This window comes from Phragmites australis, chromosome 2, assembly GCF_958298935.1.
Source record: "Phragmites australis chromosome 2, lpPhrAust1.1, whole genome shotgun sequence".
Classification (NCBI taxonomy): Eukaryota; Viridiplantae; Streptophyta; class Magnoliopsida; order Poales; family Poaceae; genus Phragmites; species Phragmites australis.
This window is the reverse complement of record NC_084922.1, coordinates 46,724,460-46,741,790: the sequence shown is the minus strand read 5'-3', so window position 1 is coordinate 46,741,790 and position 17,331 is coordinate 46,724,460. Positions and strand designations below refer to the sequence as shown.

Below are 17,331 nucleotides of genomic sequence, written 5' to 3'. Positions count from 1 at the left end.
GTCCTCGGGGAACTCGGGTGCTCGGGGACCGCTGTTCACGGTCCCGAGCACTCTCTCCTGAAACTGACTTCTCTTGTCATCGGGGAACTCAGGTGCTCGGGGACCACTATTCATGACCCCGAGCACCATCTCCCGGAACTCGGCCTTCTCGGGTCATCGGGGAACTCGGGTACTCAGGGACCACTGTGCATGGCCCCGAGCACCCTCTCCCGGGACTTGGTCTTTTCGGGTCATCAGGGAACTCTGGTACTCGGGGACCACTGTGCATGGCTCCGAGCACCCTCTTCCGGAACTTGGTCTTCTCAGACCTTGGGGAGATAATCCCCGAGAGAGGGCACCACGTGGCACTCCGCCGTCCTGGCCTCGGGACTCGGGGACCCCTTGTTCCCATGTAACCGACAACGCCAAAGCAGCATGAGGTTGCACATGGGCACAAACACGAGCCAACAGCTGCAGATCCCCTTATAAGGATCTCGCGAATCTTGGTCGCCGTCGCGCGGAACCCTGTGGTCGCCATCTCGACCGTCACTACTCGACGCGAACCATGACCACCGCCACGAGGATCCACATATCCAGACCACTGTTGCACGGATTCGAGCGCCAAGCGTGTAGATCCAATGATCTGGCCAACACTATGCCTCACTGCACGAGCACCACCGTCAGATCAAGGAAGAAGAACATGGAGGGGGGAGGCCGCGACGGAGCTACTAGGTTGTGTCACTGGCCACCGCCGCCGCCGCCACAGCTAGTGATGGCAACGGTGGCCGCGCTGAGCAGGTTTCCAGGGTTAGGGTGGGGAGGTGTGGTTGCCTCCTAGTTGCACAAGCTAGCGACACGAAACCGAATGCACATCTTCTGAGACATAGATTTTTGTATCATTTCCCCTTTTATTTATTTAGGTATAGAAACACATCATAACTAGCAACCTGTGTGCAAACAATTACTTGCGTCATGTTACGAAAATTCATTTCTTATGCATGAAACGTGCTTGCTGCTTTTCTTGCCTGAGTCTTCATGAATATCTTTAGTGGCGGTGTGCCCATCGCTTGCAGAGCATGATGTTTCGTGAATCTCTTCAGTAGACATGTGTCATTATATATTATAGGTTTAGCATGTGTCTTAAGATACGTAGGGTATAATGTGTGTTTAAATATACGTTCAAATACTTTCAGCTTGTATCTAGCGTTGAGCCTTAAAAAAGGTATTTCTAAATGGAATAGTTAAGCATATGCAACTGTATCAAATGACCTCTTTTGCAGCTTTTCCAAAAGGGGGAAAAAATATGCGGCGTTCGCAATTGCATCGGTGCCGGCCCACTGTCTCCACTCAGTTCAGTTAGTGGATGCCGGTCCGCCGACCATTTCGCTGTGATCCCCGTGACCACGTCCCGGAGCCGGGTGCCCTGGGCAAGCTCGCAAGGGGAGAAAAACTACCCTTCTCCATTCCGCGGCTGCGCCATTAGCCCGTGAGTAGAAAGTTTCTTACTAGTAAATCTTAACAGAAACCTCCAATGCCACATGACAGATCGTACAAACTGCTCTGTGACTGCAGGCCATGGTGAGGCACTGTACATGCGTGAGGCGTGTTCGCCTGTCGCGGCAATCTCTTCGTCTTTTTCCTAACCGGCAGCTATCGTTCCAATTTAAACAATCAATGCACCCGACTGGCGACGCAATCAGGCTACGCAAGGGGAAAGTGCCTTCTGCCGTGCACGGCTGTGCAATTTCTAGTGTGCCTGCAGTGCCCATGAACGTAAGCCTCTGTCGATAAGTTAACTGATAGTGAACACTTCTCAACTGATGCTCAAACTTTTGATTTGGCAATTTAAACTGCGATTTAAAACAAAAGAATACATAGAATTTCTTCAGCCACTTAAATTATTGTATTGTCGTAAAGTGGTTCTGTGGTTTGTGTTTATTTTGTTGTCGTCCATGCAGCCCTCACTGACCTAAGTGCGCCTAATCGCTTGATGTAAACTGCTCTTTCTCCTTAATCAAACGACAGAGCTTTTGCCTTATTTTTCAATAGAAAAAATTTGGATGTAGTAAATCTTTGTCATGAATGTGCGAGTTAGTGATAGTTGCAGTAGAATGAGGGAGTGTGATGATAATAAAGAGGCAAAGTGTGTGGCTATGATAAGTGGAACAATGACAATGGCCATTACAAGGTAGGAAATAAAGGCATTGGAAGCGACATTAGAAACCACGAGGGATGGCTTGATAGCGACAATGAAGATAAAGAGCCGAAGGATCACATGAATGAATACGTGAGATGTGCCTAAACTAGCGTGATACCATGGTCTAAATCCTACTCTATACCAATTATCTGAAATTGCATGAGTTATGTTACACGGAGACATCGATATAATTAGTGGATATGCTACTACATAGTGAGATTTTGGAATAGGAAATATACATTTCCTTATCTAAACTGAGGGAAACCAAATCAACAAAAAACGGAAGCAAAATCAATAGAAAGGATTCACATCACAGACATGAATGCTTTCCTCCTACTTTCTGTTAGGTTGGCATCCATGAAAATCTGTAACACTACCGTGACTTTGCCACTGCTGTGATATTCATATGCGAACCGTGACTGGCTACAGCAATCCACTGTGAATTACTGTCTATACTCCCATAAATTACTGTTCCTGAAACGTCGAGCCGGTTCCTGAAAATCCCATTCATCCGCTTCCCTTCCCGTCTGCATCCCCAATATAACCATCACCCCACACACACTCCCAGTCGCGCGCGCAGGCACACATCCAACCATCACCAATGCCTCCTCCGGCTCGCCTCCTTCCCCTCCTCCTCGTCCTCCTCTTCCACCTCCCCGTCTCCCTCTCCTCCCGCCACCACCACCACAGCAACCCCTCCCCCTCACCGTCCGCCCCGCCGGCGTCCTCCGATGCGGCGCCACTCGCCGTCCACCTGGCCTGCAACGCCACACGCTTCCAGCCCACCTGCGTCTCCACGCTCTCCAGCGCCGGCTCCGATGCCTCCATCTCCGACCTCCTCGCCGCCACGCTCTCCGCGCTCCGCGCGCGCCTCCCGCCCGCCGTCTCCACGGCCAAGTCCGTCCTCGCCGCCTCCTCCAACGTGAACCTGTCCAACGCCGCCACCAACTGCCTCACCTTACTCTCGATCTCCTCCCACCGCCTCGCGCCGTCCCCCTCGCCGTCGCTCCTCTCGGCCTCCACCGCGCTCCTCCACCTCTACGACTGCTGGTCCGCCTACAAGTACGTCAACTTCTCCAGGACCGTCTCGGACGCCATGGCCTACCTCGACGACACCATCGCCGTCAACAGCAACTACATCTCCATGCTCGCCGCGCGGCAGCGCTACGGCGACGACACCTCCCGCTGGGCCCCGCCTCAGACGGAGCGCAACGGGTACTGGCCTCCCGCCGCGGCGGAGAGTTCCGCCGACGTGGACGCGCTGGGCGTGCCCAAGGGGCTCCCGGCGAACGTGACGGTGTGCGGCGCCGGGTGCGACTACAGGACGGTGCGGGAGGCGGTGGCGGCGGCGCCGGACTACGGCGCCGATATGTTCGTGGTGCACGTGAAGGAGGGTGTGTACAAGGAGACGGTAAGCGTGCCGTGGGAGAAGACGAACGTGGTGGTCGTAGGCGACGGCATGGGAAGGACGGTCATCACCGGCGACCTCAACGCCGACACGCCCGGCGTCTCCACCTTCAACACGGCCACCGTAGGTGCGTATAAATACGCGTGTTTCTTTCCTTTCTTTTAATTTTTGTGGAATTTTTACATTGACCTTTTTAAAAACATATTTTACGAATAGATTTATGTGGAAACAATTTCAAAAATAGATTCTTTTACATATAGTTATGACATCTTAATATCATAGTTGAATAATACGGGAGTAGGTGTGATTTTCTAAGTTAGACTTCTAAGATCATAAATAACACCTATCATGATGTGCAATTTAACTTAAAAAAGTTTATTTTTGACATTGTTTCCTGTATGTCATGGCGTCATAAAATTGGTTTATTTTTTATATTGTTTCACTGTAAGTCCGCTAGTAGAAAAAGTTTTTGAGAAGGACAAAATTCTAAAAATTCCACTGATGAACTTACTTTCTTGTGCGGTCGTACACGTACGTGCATGAAATGAATGCAGCAACGTTAAGACGATGCTCGTGACCGTACCATATTAAGGTAGCCGTTTGTCTGCACCGAAAACGCTTTCCGTGGATTAGATGTTGTGACGTGGACCTTTGAATCTTGGCTTTTGAACGTTGCGTCCGGCATGGCACATGACCACATGAAGATTTGCAATTTTGCATTCAGCAGTGTAGGTTTCAGCTCTTCAGGAGCCCAGTACCTAGGCTGAAGTGAACTTAACTAGTGCCATTTACTTGTCCAAAGACTTCGTTTTTTTTCTGGATTGAACAAATGTGATCTGGATAATGTTGCTTCCACAAACGTCTAAAGTAAAAGTTGCTTTCGCCTCTAGGCCATGGCCCACTGTGCTTTGCGCAGAAGTGCACTTTTCACTAAGGTAGCTGCCCTTTTTTTTACCCTCGAGACGGACAACAGCTAATTCTGTAGCTGCCAGCAATTAATCTGGCTAAATCCTTGCTGTATTTCTCGTGTGGCAGTAAATCTCTCGGTTCGTGATAGTCAATCGAGCGTTACAAGCAAATCAAATGGATTCAGAGTAGTATCAAGTACTATCCGTGACTCCAGTGACAAAATTCAGAGTCAAATTTTAGAGAGGTTCAATTTTTTCTTCATTCTCCTTTCTCTTTTTTTTTCTCCTCTTCCTCCTCCTCTTCTCTTTTTTTTTTCTACTCTTCTATGCCCAATAAGCCCCTGCGTGACCCGCAATACATGTGGTCCATGCCGGAAGCGACAGTGCGGCGTAGCGTCACGAGCCTGCTCTAGGCTAACGAAACCCTCAACTTTCCCGTGGTCCGGCCGGCCCTACAAACAAGAAGGCGAGCCGCGTGTCCGTCAATGCAGGCCATACCAGACACGGTGGTTCGTGTCGTCAATTCACCGAGAGAAAAAAAAGTGCGCCCGATCCAGCGTTCTAACTTTATCATGCAGTCCATCACGTGATTTCTCTGGTGCTTCACAGTGATCCGGCGCGTGATTGGCGCTCGCTCGCCTTGGTTTTGCAGGCGTGCTCGCGGATGGCTTCATGGCGCGCGACCTGACGATCGCCAACACCGCGGGTCCCGACGCGCACCAGGCCGTGGCGTTCCGCTCCACGGGCGACCGCACGGTGCTGGACACCGTGGAGCTCCTGGGCCACCAGGACACGCTGTACGCGCACGCCATGCGACAGTTGTACACCCGGTGCCGCGTCTCCGGGACCGTCGACTTCGTGTTCGGCAACTCTGCAACCGTGCTGCACGACACCGCCCTCATCGTCCTGCCGCGGCAGTTGCGCCCGGACAAGGGCGAGAACGACGCCGTCACGGCGCAGGGCCGCACCGACCCCGCCCAGCCCACGGGGATCGTGCTCCGCGGCTGCGTCGTCAACGGCAGCGAGGAGTACCTCGCCCTGTACCGCCAGAAGCCCGAGGCTCACCGCGTCTACCTGGGCCGGCCCTGGAAGGAGTACTCCCGGACCGTGTACGTCGGGTGCACGCTCGCGGAGATCGTGCAGCCGCGGGGGTGGATGGCGTGGAACGGGGACTTCGCGCTCAAGACGTTGTACTACGGCGAGTACGACAGCGCTGGCCCCGGCGGCGGCGACGCCAGCCGGAGGGTGGCGTGGAGCAGCCAGGTGCCCAAGGGCCACGTCGACGCGTACAGCGTCGCCAACTTCATACAGGGGCACGAGTGGATACCCAAAGTGTAGCAATACTCGTAGCAAGTATAGTATCAAAGGAATATGTACGATGAACTAGTGGGCCGGTCGATTGAGGCGGTGCCAGTGCCACTGACATGAGAGTGTTGCATACCACTATGAAAATGCAAGTGAAAAGAGTGGGAAACCTATCTTGATCAACGAGACGGCGATGCATGATGGACTTAATCTCCGCTGGTAAACTTGTGGTCCCGTGTTGCACGAACCAGAAGGCCGATAATCTAGAAAAAGGGGTGGCTAATCCGAACGGCGAAGTGTATAACTCTCTACTCTCCCTCTCCGTTACAGCGTGGCAAGCAGGGACGTTTATGCGTGGCCACGAGGGCAGCTTAGAAGGATGGCAGAGTGAAGTGGTGGCGTGGGCAGAGCATGAAAACGACAGCCAGATAGGCTAGGCGTGCGGTTTCCCCAGTTTATCAGGTCACCATTCTCACCTCGGCACTAGTGGCTGTCAATTCCCTCCCTGCAACTCTGCATGCTTTTGCAGCTGCATCCCTTTTCTCTGTGCTCTTCCTGAATCTTCATCATCGCATGTGCAGCTTCGCACTACCGACCCAACCAAGATGAGAAGTTGATGCTCGGGGAGTAGTGGTCGTGGACCTTTCGTGCGCCGCTGCTCAAATGAGTCAATGCCACAAAGTGAGGGCCGAAATGTTTGTAGGGGAAAAGATACTGCTCATGCCACACGCCATCAGTTTTTTTTTTTTGTCTCTTCTCTACTACTTAAAAAGCACGGGTGCAGAACTAGTTCAGTGCAAAATAGAGTGGATTGGAACTTGGAAGTTCTCTCGGGAGAAAACAAGCCAGGGACAGTTAAAAACGAAAGGAGAAGACAAACTGTGAACAGATGGCCCAAGCCGGATTTATACGTGGAATAGCTTCGCTCGTGTGGATTAGCCAGATGAAGGTGATTCCGAATGGGGCCTGTGAAAGGCGATGAATGTAGCTTTCGCAAACTTCACGGCCTCACCCACTTTGGCTGTGCCACTATCCGTCGTGGTCTTGTGGACTTCAATATGGGCCGTGAAGCCCAGATGATTTCAGGAACTGACAACCACGACGTGATCTTGGAAAGGACTTGGGCAGCGCGTCAATTCGGCCCTAGGAACAGTCGAGTTGCTCCACCGTAGTGGCCCACTCATCTTCTCACCAGCAGCCCCGCAACCGCAAGCACCGCCGCGGCCTCACCGATAAACCGCAGCGTTTCCGGAGAGAAGCCGCCCCAATCCGACACTTCTGAGCCCCACGGCACGCCCCACCACCGTAAACCTCGGCGCATTGCACGCAGCCGGGTTGGTTGCTGGCGCTGCCATGGGATTCCCCTCGTGTGGTACCTGGTGCATCCGTGCATGCCGATGTGAACTCAAGCCAATGCCATCCGCGTTGCCAACGGCATGCCGGCACAGGTGACGCGAATGAACTTGAGTACTAGCACTCATATCTGTCCCACGGCTATAGAACGTGGCCAAGACCTGTTCTTTGCTCGTTTGTTTCTTCCTTTGCCTGGTCAAAGCTCAAAAGCTGGTATCTCACCGCCCTCTCTAGATGCTAGCAGCAGCAGCAGCAGCGACAGATGTACGACGCAGGTGACGCGTGTCAGTGTGCTGGCCCTTGGGCGGTGGTCTCTGACTCTCTGGCCTGGCCTAGGGCACCGAGTCGTTTCCCTTGGTTCATGGCGCCACGCGTGATGAGATCTCTGACGAGCGGAAGACGGCATTCGATTGCCGCGTCCCCTCTCGTGCTCGCCGAAGACGAGACACCGGGACTCCCAGCACCGCCGCCGCGTGTACGTGCGCCTCGAACCCGGCTCTCTCAAACATATTGTAGTACCGCATGGTACGGACCACGGGCTACTTTGAGCTTTTGGTCCGCTCTTCACAGCACGACGGCGTAAAATAGCGAGCTCGCAACGCGACGAGCGTGGGATGGGAGAATATTGTGCAACGAGCCGTGGTTAGCATGCAATGCATTTTTCCATGGTTTTGGTGTACTAGTAAATCGCGCGTCAATATTCTAAGCGACAATTGAGAAGAAAATCTGCTCCGGGTCACTTGCAACGCAAATATCCAACCACTCCAATCTTGAAAGGCAAGGGAAGGGAGGTGTGGAGTAGAATGCACAGTGTCTCGGGATAACAATGCTACTGCCGGAGAGCTTGTACAGCCTGATCCCCGTGCTTTTGAGGTGTGTTGCCGTTGGAAAAGTGAGCAAGCTGATGAGCTGCGCAGAAGACAACTGAACCTCGAAGGAACTGGACATGACGAGAGGTGTGTTGCCATTTTCTCTCTGGCAGAAGCAGCACTGCACCGAACCTATCGGTCGATGCAATGATGCATATTCTACGTCCGTACTATGGAGGGAAACACGGCAGTTTCATGCTGCCTTGTTAGGTGGTACACGCCCAGAAAATGGTGCTCCTGCCCGGAAAAGGCTTGACGCGAGAAGATATCACGTTAAACAAACACCGTGTACTTTGTATGCAATATTCGTTCGACGAGTAATATTTAGGATATTCTAATTATGGCGCTGCGTTGTCCATCATCACCCACGCTAAAAAAGATACCGTCCGAACGTAGATGGCTTGTCCTTATCGTCAAGATTGAAAAAAGAACCAAACTATATATGAACTAAGCAAAACAAAAATCAATATAATTTATATTTAATCAACTCATCGATGATTCTCGATGACGCTCTCATATTTAAAAAGAAAGGGATTTAACCGTACGATGCAGGGAATCACGGCATCATGCTGCCTTGTTAGCTGGTCCACGCCCAGAAAATGGTGATCCTGACTGGAAAAATCACACGATGCAGAGTCCCAAGCTGAAAGGATGAGCACGAACCAGCTGAAAGCGAGCAAGGAGCCGATTACATGGTTTGGTAATCTCAAACAGTAGTCCAACCCTGCTGGGTGCTAGTAGGTTATCTAATCCTAGTGGCCAACTACAACACAGCATAATAAAAAAGAGTGACACCACCATATTCATCATTCAGTGCTTTCTGGTCAGCAAGCTCATGTTGCATCACTCCAGATTGATCACTGAAACTGTTCAACCACCATACATCAAACCAGGCCATTGCAGCCAAGCAACAGCCAACGTAAGTAAAATAACGGAGAAGTCTTAACCAGAAAATTACCCTATACTGATGAATTATTAGAAGAAAAAACCAAAAAATTGTTAGCCATCAAAAAGCAGCGGGAGAACGCTGCAGCCCTGACGGCGAACAACGTATAGTCATGCGGCAAAGACCTAAGCATAGCTACCTTTACAAAGCTGTTGCTATGTATGTATGGAGCTTTAGAAGTTTGTATCTGGTATACTACTCTCTCCATCTACAAATCTCATGAGCTTGACAGGCTCGCGGTAGGCATCGCCAGCACCGGGCTTTGCTTCGTCGAGTTGGTCTTGCTCTCGCCCCAGTGCCATAACATACTCTCCCAGAAGCAGAACTTCTCAAAGCAAGTTTTCAGCCTTGGATCTGTTATGTTCCGCCGCCAATGCCCATCAGTGAAGTTTGCTTTCTCAGCTTGCCGACGTTCCCACTCCAACCCAGCCTTCAGCCTTGATCTCAGAAGGCAATAGCTCTGGAGTTTCTTTGGCATCTTGTTGTGCACTGTCCACCAGCGAAAATGTGCAACGTCACTCGCAAACTCCCGCAGTATTTCAACATTCCAGTTACAGTCGTAATCCCGGAAGCACAGCCATGGTTTCCGGCCCAAGTAGTGAAGGACATAGAGGATTGGTGGGTTAGCGCCAAACAACCGAGTCTTCTTCGCCTTCACTTCCTCTTCATCACCCTCCCAGAAATGCTTCAAGAAGTTCATGTGTTTTGGAATCCGATGCCACCATGTGAATATCTCATTCAGATACCCTTGGTCACCACCGTTGTAAGATGTTATCTCATTGATGTGCTCCATCAACAGCTGGAATGTGCAGTTTGAGGGTTCGATGACCATGACACCAGAGTTGAAGAGCGTTGCATTGTTGCCAGTTGCAGTGATTTCTGGCATGGCAAATAAGAAATCAATATTCCTCAGGATGAGGAGATCGGCATCAATGAATATAACCTTGTCATAATCTGAAAGCTGCCATAGCCGGAATTTGCTGTAGTTCCATTCATTGTAGGCGTCACGTTCAGCCTTAGGATTCCGGATCCTCTTTATTATTCTGACCTTCCACCCTGCAGATTCCAGTCCCTTGCGGTGGTGCTGACTTATGGTGTCATCAACAAGAATAACAAGGTCCCTTGTTGATCCTGCTTGGCGAATGCTTTGAGCTGCTGCGATTGCACCACAAACATATTCACTTGCCGAATGCAGTATTGTAGCATACGCTTCTCTGCGTCTGTCTACTGTGTAAAGTCGTGCTGCAAAAGAACGGAAAAAATGTTATCAACTGGAAATTGTTGATCGTTCAGGGAAAAAACTAGAAGGTGAATAGGTACATTCTGACTTTTTCTAAGAAAAGTTGATCATGCACGCCTAAATAAAGCAATGTAGACAGTATTGTCATCATGTTTCAGAAAATGGTATAATAGTCCTTCAATACTTAGCATTTGCAGCACTAATTGTATCTCTGTAAACTTTCAGACATGCAATTGTACAGTTACCAGGTTGATGTGCATTGATTACACTAGGAAATATAAGTGTCTTCAGATGGGAAGCTATTAAAAACTGCAGATAATTACCAAGTTACCTTTTGCATTGAGTGGAACAGCAAGCTCACAGGATCCAACAGGAAGCCTGAGCTTCTCCTTAAGTGCCTTCACGTCAGGTTTGTACAGCCAAGCATTGCCTTCATGTTTGACAAGGTCCTTGCAAGAGAAGAGATTTGGAATAGGGAAGCAATCAGTCACAAAGAGCACATGGACTCTACCATTGCCTCTTGCGCTGGCCACTGCCAATTTTGCTGCCGATAGCTGCAAATGCAGCCGTGCAACATCTCTTGACCAGCCCCCCACTCGAGTACAGGGAAGCTTAACAGCAATTACATCAAAGTGTGTCCCTCTTGGAAAATTAGGGTCTGGAAGTGATGGGCAAGATGGTATCTCTTTTTCTTCCTCCTCATCTATCCATTCAGGATACAGAGTCTGCCAGGTAATGCTTTCGTTGGCATGCTCTAGTCGTATGATTGAAAAATCACTTTCTGGGAGCATATGTGTCCAAGAGCCAAACTCGGTTCTGTTAAAGTTCAGGAGTCCAACTTTGAGCTTTTGTTGACCACCATTCAGAGTTTTTGTAGCTCCATATACATCCTCCCACTGAATACTGGTAGAAGATACATATCGGGGATCGGAACTTCTCTTATCCCATATCCACCCATTAACAAGCCTGCAAAGCATATCGACCAGTATAAGCACCATGGTAATAGGCATTGTATTGTCATGTCATATACAACTCAGCTCAATGCCTCAATCTCGGAATAAGTGTATCAGGAACTAATGCGAACGTATCATCATAGTCTACTGCATTACTGGATACTGTGGGAGGTATACTCACCGAGAGCTCGACTGCAATTGATGTTCATACACAGATGGCGTGTATAGGAGCGTCAGAAATGCAGCAGACATAATAGCGAAGAGCAAAAGTTGCAAGGATCGGAATTTGCAACCAGAGCTTTTCTCCAGTACAAAAACATCAAACTTTTCAACCTCTTTGAAACTTTTGCTTTTCTGGGTCCTTCTCTTAGCTATATCATCACTGAAAAAAAAGGAAACACAGTTAGACAAAGTGGACTCCTTTCACACGAATATTTGGACAGCAATTAGTAGTTATATTTTAGATAACAGCAATTAATATTCTAGTCATGCAAAATTCAAAAGAAAAAAACAGAATAGATCCATGCCTTGATCAGCAGGGTTTCCCCTTTCATTTGGAGGTTCCATTTTAGTGTTCCGTCTGATTCCAAATAGACTTGTAATGGAATCAGAGGGAGTATGCAGGAAGATAACCGACTTTAGTTATTTATGTTTGTTTGTATGTAGACACTAGACAGTCGTCAGAAAATGGAAAGGTACTGAAGAAATAAGTATGTTTGCAGCTTATGCCATTACTGTTTTTACCAAAAGTACATGTAAGTAATCAAAACTGTTCATCAGGTCCCTGTCAAAACAACAACTGCAGAATGATGACACTGGTAGAGGGTCAAATAACCTTATCCAAACTTTTCCCCCCAAAGCTTAGTTATAGAAAGATAAGACCACAATATTTTCAACAGTCGACGGTGGCAGTGTTTAGCTTTCCTTGAAGTTTGCATTGGTCTCATATTTTTATTTGGGAGGTAGATACACTGGCATGAGGTGGTATCTATGGACAAAACTACCTTGTAAAACTAAAACTTAAGTCTTCAAACCACATCTTTTGGAAAGGAGAAATTGCAGTATCTCGTATGTGGCTTGGGAAAGTGATCACACTAAAGTGATTTGGCTATGCAAGAAAAAAGGCTAAAGCCAAAAAAAAAAAACTACCCACAGAACTGAGACTTTAAAAAGAACCAAAAGCAAATTAGTGCACTCTCGTATTCCCCAGGCCTCTACTTTATTAGTCACATCTTTTAGGAAAGGGGTACATCATTAAGCACGAAGATTCCAGGTACCTAACCCCCATGTTCTTGGTCTCAAATCAAGAAAGCACGCTTAGCGCCAGCAGTTTGAATACTATCAAACACGCAACGAAAAAGCTGCACGGATGATTAATCCCAGATGCAGAGAAGAAAGCTTTGCAGTACTACCGTAAACATCAAGAAGATTGATGCAAGAAAACGGACCCGACCAAGATAGCAGAAATCACCGGTTGGGCCACAAACCAAAACCCAGCATTTTCTACACGCTAAGCACGCCAATTCAACGCTACTGGGCCACAAGGCACAAAGCAGAAGTAGCTGACCAGCTCAACGCGGCAGACGCAGTGCCCGTAGCAGGCTGCACATGAAACTAATGCGTGCACAGATTTAATAGCGTTGCTGACACAAGGAGCGGTCTTTGGGGTCAAAACGGCTGTGAGAGTGGCCACCGACGCCTGGCTGCACTTTACAGCAAAACTGATCGGAACCAAATTGCTGCCATCAGCATCTAAATATGGGATCAAAATTTCCACTAAAATAGGACTAACTTCCGGTCAGGGGAACAGGTGAAACTGAAGAGTGAAGGCAGACCGATTCATACGCCTGAAACACCTCGACAACGAACCATCAGCAACTAAGCATATCAGTATCCAGGAGCAAACAGCACAAGGGGGGAAAAGAGCAAGTTTTTGCCGTTTCTCCAGCTCTTGCTGAGAGTGGCAGGCAATATGGGAGAACAGATGGATGGATGGATGGATGGACGGATGAGTATCATAAAGGCACAACCACCATCAGACCAACCGCACCACCAACAAAATCAGTGGAAGTTAAGGAGGGGCACGGATGATGGACGGAGACCAAAGGAAAAGAACGGCATCTTGTGCAAGGTACTACAAGGCAGTACAACGACACTCCTACGAGCTGCGAGATTACATGATAAGAACCGATGGTCTCCAACACAGCCACAGGCATCGATACTAGCTTAGATATAAATCTAACATGCAACACATGACGGCACATGCCAGGGGCGCATATCTGAACCTGGATTAGCACGCAACCGCGCCGAGCATGACCAGCTAGAAAACAACAGCAAGGCACGGACACAGACGAGAGTGAGAGGGGGGAAGGGAGCTTCGCATTAGATCGAGAGGGGTTTGGACAGGGAGATCTTACGCTGCTCCGGCCGGCCGGTACCGGGCCTCCAAGGAACCCATGCGCTTTATCGTCTGGATCCTTCTCGGTGACTAATGACTCAGAAGGCTCTAAGCTGGCCACACTCCCAACGCCCGAGTTGCGCCGCTTCTCATCTGAAATGGAGGCAGCAAACACAGGAGGATTGGTGAGCTTCTGCAGTTCACTGAAGCAAAAAAGATGCCCAAGTGCCACACAGGAACAGCCAAAGAAGTGAAAATCTCCTCAGATGAACAGCAATACAGGGAACAAATGGGCAGGTGAAAAGAAGCAAGTAAAAATTGGAGAAGAAGCAAGTAAAGTTGTAAAACAAAATCTGGGAAGCACCAAGTAAAAAAAATGAAACAAATCAAAAAAAAAAAGAAGCCAAGAAAAAAAGGGTAAATCTGCTGAACAAAAGAAGCAGAGGAACAGATGTCACCAAACCAAGGTAATGGTGGTGCCGCACAGCCACCGGAGAAGAAAACCCAAAGAACCAAGAACAGATCAAGCGCCTCCCGCAAGAACGCATCAAAACCAGATAAAAAACCACCAACGACACAAGAACCGAAGGTGGCGCGGCGCGTACCCGGAAGGCAGGCGGGCGGGCAAGCGAGGCGGAGGAGACTCGTGGAAGAGAGGACCGCCGCAATGGCGAGAGCAACGGGCTGAAGCGGACGCAGTCGGTGCGGTGGCGGCTTGAGTGGGGTTCCCTCTTCTACAAAGCTCCGAGAGAGAGTAGCAGCAGGCGAGTTATATATAGGAGGATATATCCCAAAATACTTTAAATTTTATTTTTTTAACATTATTATAATATTATTTATTTATTTCTACTTTTCGTTACTTTTTTAAAAAATTCTTAATATTGTTAAAGGACAGAAAAAGAATCAGTAAATTTAGAGTAAGGGATTGTTTGGCAAAGCTTTCAGACCAGCTTTCTAGCTGAAATTAGGAAAATTCTATCAAATAGTAGCTTTTAGCTCTCTGAGTGTTCGTAGGAGTGATTCTTTGAAATGAAGTAGAAGTTAGGGAACTGAAAAAAAAAACAACTTTCTTAATTCACTTTTCGTAGAGAAAAACTTTCTTAATATATTTTATTTTAAAGAATTAAAAAAGAATCATTTTTAACCACGGAATCACCTCCACAGAAAATTATTTTTCATAAAAAATTTATATCAAGAAAAGCTCTGTCAAATATACTTAGCTTAACGCTCTCCTCCCTATATTACTGGGGTGCTAGAAAAGCGGCCCAATGATTACAACAGAGTAGTTTACGGTAGGCGCTGGAGATATCCTTATGCAAAAGCAGATGGGAATGGAAAACGCGAGCGAGCGCGGCAGTTCAACAATAATCTTGCCCGTCTTCTCGGGTCCACGTGGTGCACCTTGAAGAGCAAAACCTTCCAGCCGGAGTCGGTGATTTAAAACTGGTTAACAACTAACCAATGAGTACATTTATCTCATTTCTTCGTATCTCATAAATGGATGAGCTCCTCATGTCAGTCTTTGTCTCCTCAGCATATTTAAGTGTGGGGATAAATGGAGGCACGGACATAAACATCAGCCGGTTCGATCAGGATGAACGTGTAAGTTTGTAAATTACAGCTAGTGGTCCGAATGTCTGATTTGATATTTTGACCAGTTGACTGTTTAGATCAACTTTATGCGTTCAAGACTACAGTGTGAAGCCATGTTCGAGAAACATATAAAGTAACTAATGTTTAACTAAAAATACACATAATAATAATTAGTATGGTTAATGACATCTAATTGTAACTAATATTTAACTAAAAAATCTTAATAACTACTGATAATTGTTAATCATCACTAATTATAAATGATTAGCAGAGTTAACACGATTTGTATGAGTCGTTCGGTCGATTTTTACATATAGAACGGTTCAACATCTGGAGAAAATATTACTGGAATCGATACCGCTCCGTCTAAGATAATTTGGTTCTATCCAACCAATCAAACGCGAGGACAAAGCCTGGTTCTGATGATACCATACTCACGCTCGTACGCCCAACCAAACAAACAGTTACTAGCGTCATCTGTATTGCGAGCTACTCCTACAGTTCTTAGGCAGCTCCACCGACGTTCCGGTAAACACATCCTTGATAAAATGCCATCGTAATCATACTCACAAGACCTAATGGCAGGACAGATAATGGACGAAGGGGTTGGGGATACATTAATTCAAGTGGGCCTCGCATTCCAGTCTCTCCCCCCTTGAGATGCATACTTGTGATATTTGTGGACCTAATCAACGAGAAGCGCCATGAATTTGGTGATGGCTATGTCTAGGCGTCCATGGGAGGTGTCGGAGAGCCCATCCATCACCCACATTTTCCGTATGGCGTCTCTGGGTCTCTTTGAACGTAGGATTTTTAAAATGTAGGAATAGTAAAAATATAAGATTGAAACTGTCCAGTTTCTTGAATCTTATGGAATGGTAAAACATATGAATTACTTATATGAGATGTTTAGATGCTTCATAGGAAAAAGTACAGGAATTTTGAGTTTAGATGTTCATTAGCAATAAAGAGGATGGAGAGATAAAGATAGAAGATGTATTGGAACTCTGAAAGGAATTGAAAACATTAGGTTAGACCTCTTGGTAGAATTCCTCCAAAATGTGAAGGAAACTTTCCTATCCTGCAATATTACTCTGAGGCAATCCAACTATCCAAATATCATGTATAGGAAATTTTCCTTTGAATTGAATTCCTCTATTTTTCCTCCAAAATTCCTTTGATCCAAAGGGGCCCTCAAGGATGGTTTGTTTTTGCTGAGAATTTAAAAAATAACTTATAAATTATGAATTATAAAAAGTTAGATCGTAAATAGTTAGATTGTGAAAAACTTTTAAATTATAAATTTTAAAAAAATTGATAGACAGTTCAGTAAAATAGACTCTCAGAATATGTGAACAGCTGATAAAAACTAGTTTTTTGGATTCCTACATTTCAACAAATAAATTATAAAAAATTATAGCAAAAATCTATCTATTTATTTTAGCTTCAGGTCATAAAAATTGAAAACCATAATTCAAAGTCGAAATTAACTGACCCTCAAGCATCCGATGCCGCTTGGTTTCCTTTTTTTTTTTTTTGGTCGAATAAAAAATGCCGATCCATCTACAGAAAAGGTGAAAAATTGCTGGGCTGGTACCAGTCCACAGGCTTTATTGGACGGGTGAATTTGGTCGGGTTGGCGCTCCGGACGCGGCCACCTGTGAGGGGGCATTCAATTCACGTCCCTGGTGATGCTGTACTCTAGGCATGAGTGCATGACCAGAGAGCGACGTGAGATCGAAATGGAAAAAAGCAGCGGTGGTACTGTAGCAGCACTGCTAATCAACTGCGCTTTGTCTTGCAGGCGGCTTGTTAGGAGGTCCGGTCACCGCCGTTCACCTGCTGTGCGCGACCTCGAGTCCGTCGATGTGGTAGCGCCGCGGTGGTATGGGAGTGAGAGGCGGTGGTCTCCTGCGCGGAGAGGGCGGCAGGCGGCGCACGCGCCCGAGGCCGTAGCCGTTGCGAGGAACGCGCCAGAACGGGCCACGGCTGGTTCAGATCAGAGAGAGATGGCAGCCGCGAATAGGCAACCATCTCCGTTCCGGTTTGAAGGATAATTCTCGGTCCCTATTTACATTCTCACGGGTTCCCCTACTACAATGTTTGATGCATTAGTTAGACCTTGAGATAGATCGGACAGTAGATATAGGAGTCTTAGATATATTTGATACACATATATTAG

At 47.6% G+C, this 17,331-nt stretch overlaps 2 protein-coding genes across 2 annotated transcripts; one reads left to right on the top strand and one right to left on the bottom strand.

Annotated features, from left to right (window-relative positions):
* Positions 1-2,607: 2,607 nt before the first annotated feature.
* On the top strand, positions 2,608-5,968 carry LOC133909304 (probable pectinesterase/pectinesterase inhibitor 51). The gene is made up of 2 exons (XM_062351674.1): positions 2,608-3,711; positions 5,145-5,968. Exons 1-2 carry the CDS (start codon positions 2,778-2,780, stop codon positions 5,828-5,830), a joined length of 1,620 nt encoding a protein of 539 aa, XP_062207658.1. The 5' UTR covers positions 2,608-2,777; the 3' UTR covers positions 5,831-5,968.
* Positions 5,969-8,795: 2,827 nt separating this feature from the next.
* Positions 8,796-14,307, bottom strand: LOC133909303 (UDP-glucuronate:xylan alpha-glucuronosyltransferase 1-like). The gene is made up of 5 exons (XM_062351673.1): positions 14,162-14,307; positions 13,576-13,709; positions 11,340-11,540; positions 10,537-11,171; positions 8,796-10,207 (listed from the first exon to the last, which is right to left on the bottom strand). Exons 2-5 carry the CDS (start codon positions 13,614-13,616, stop codon positions 9,183-9,185), a joined length of 1,902 nt encoding a protein of 633 aa, XP_062207657.1. The 5' UTR covers positions 13,617-13,709; positions 14,162-14,307; the 3' UTR covers positions 8,796-9,182.
* Positions 14,308-17,331: the final 3,024 nt, after the last annotated feature.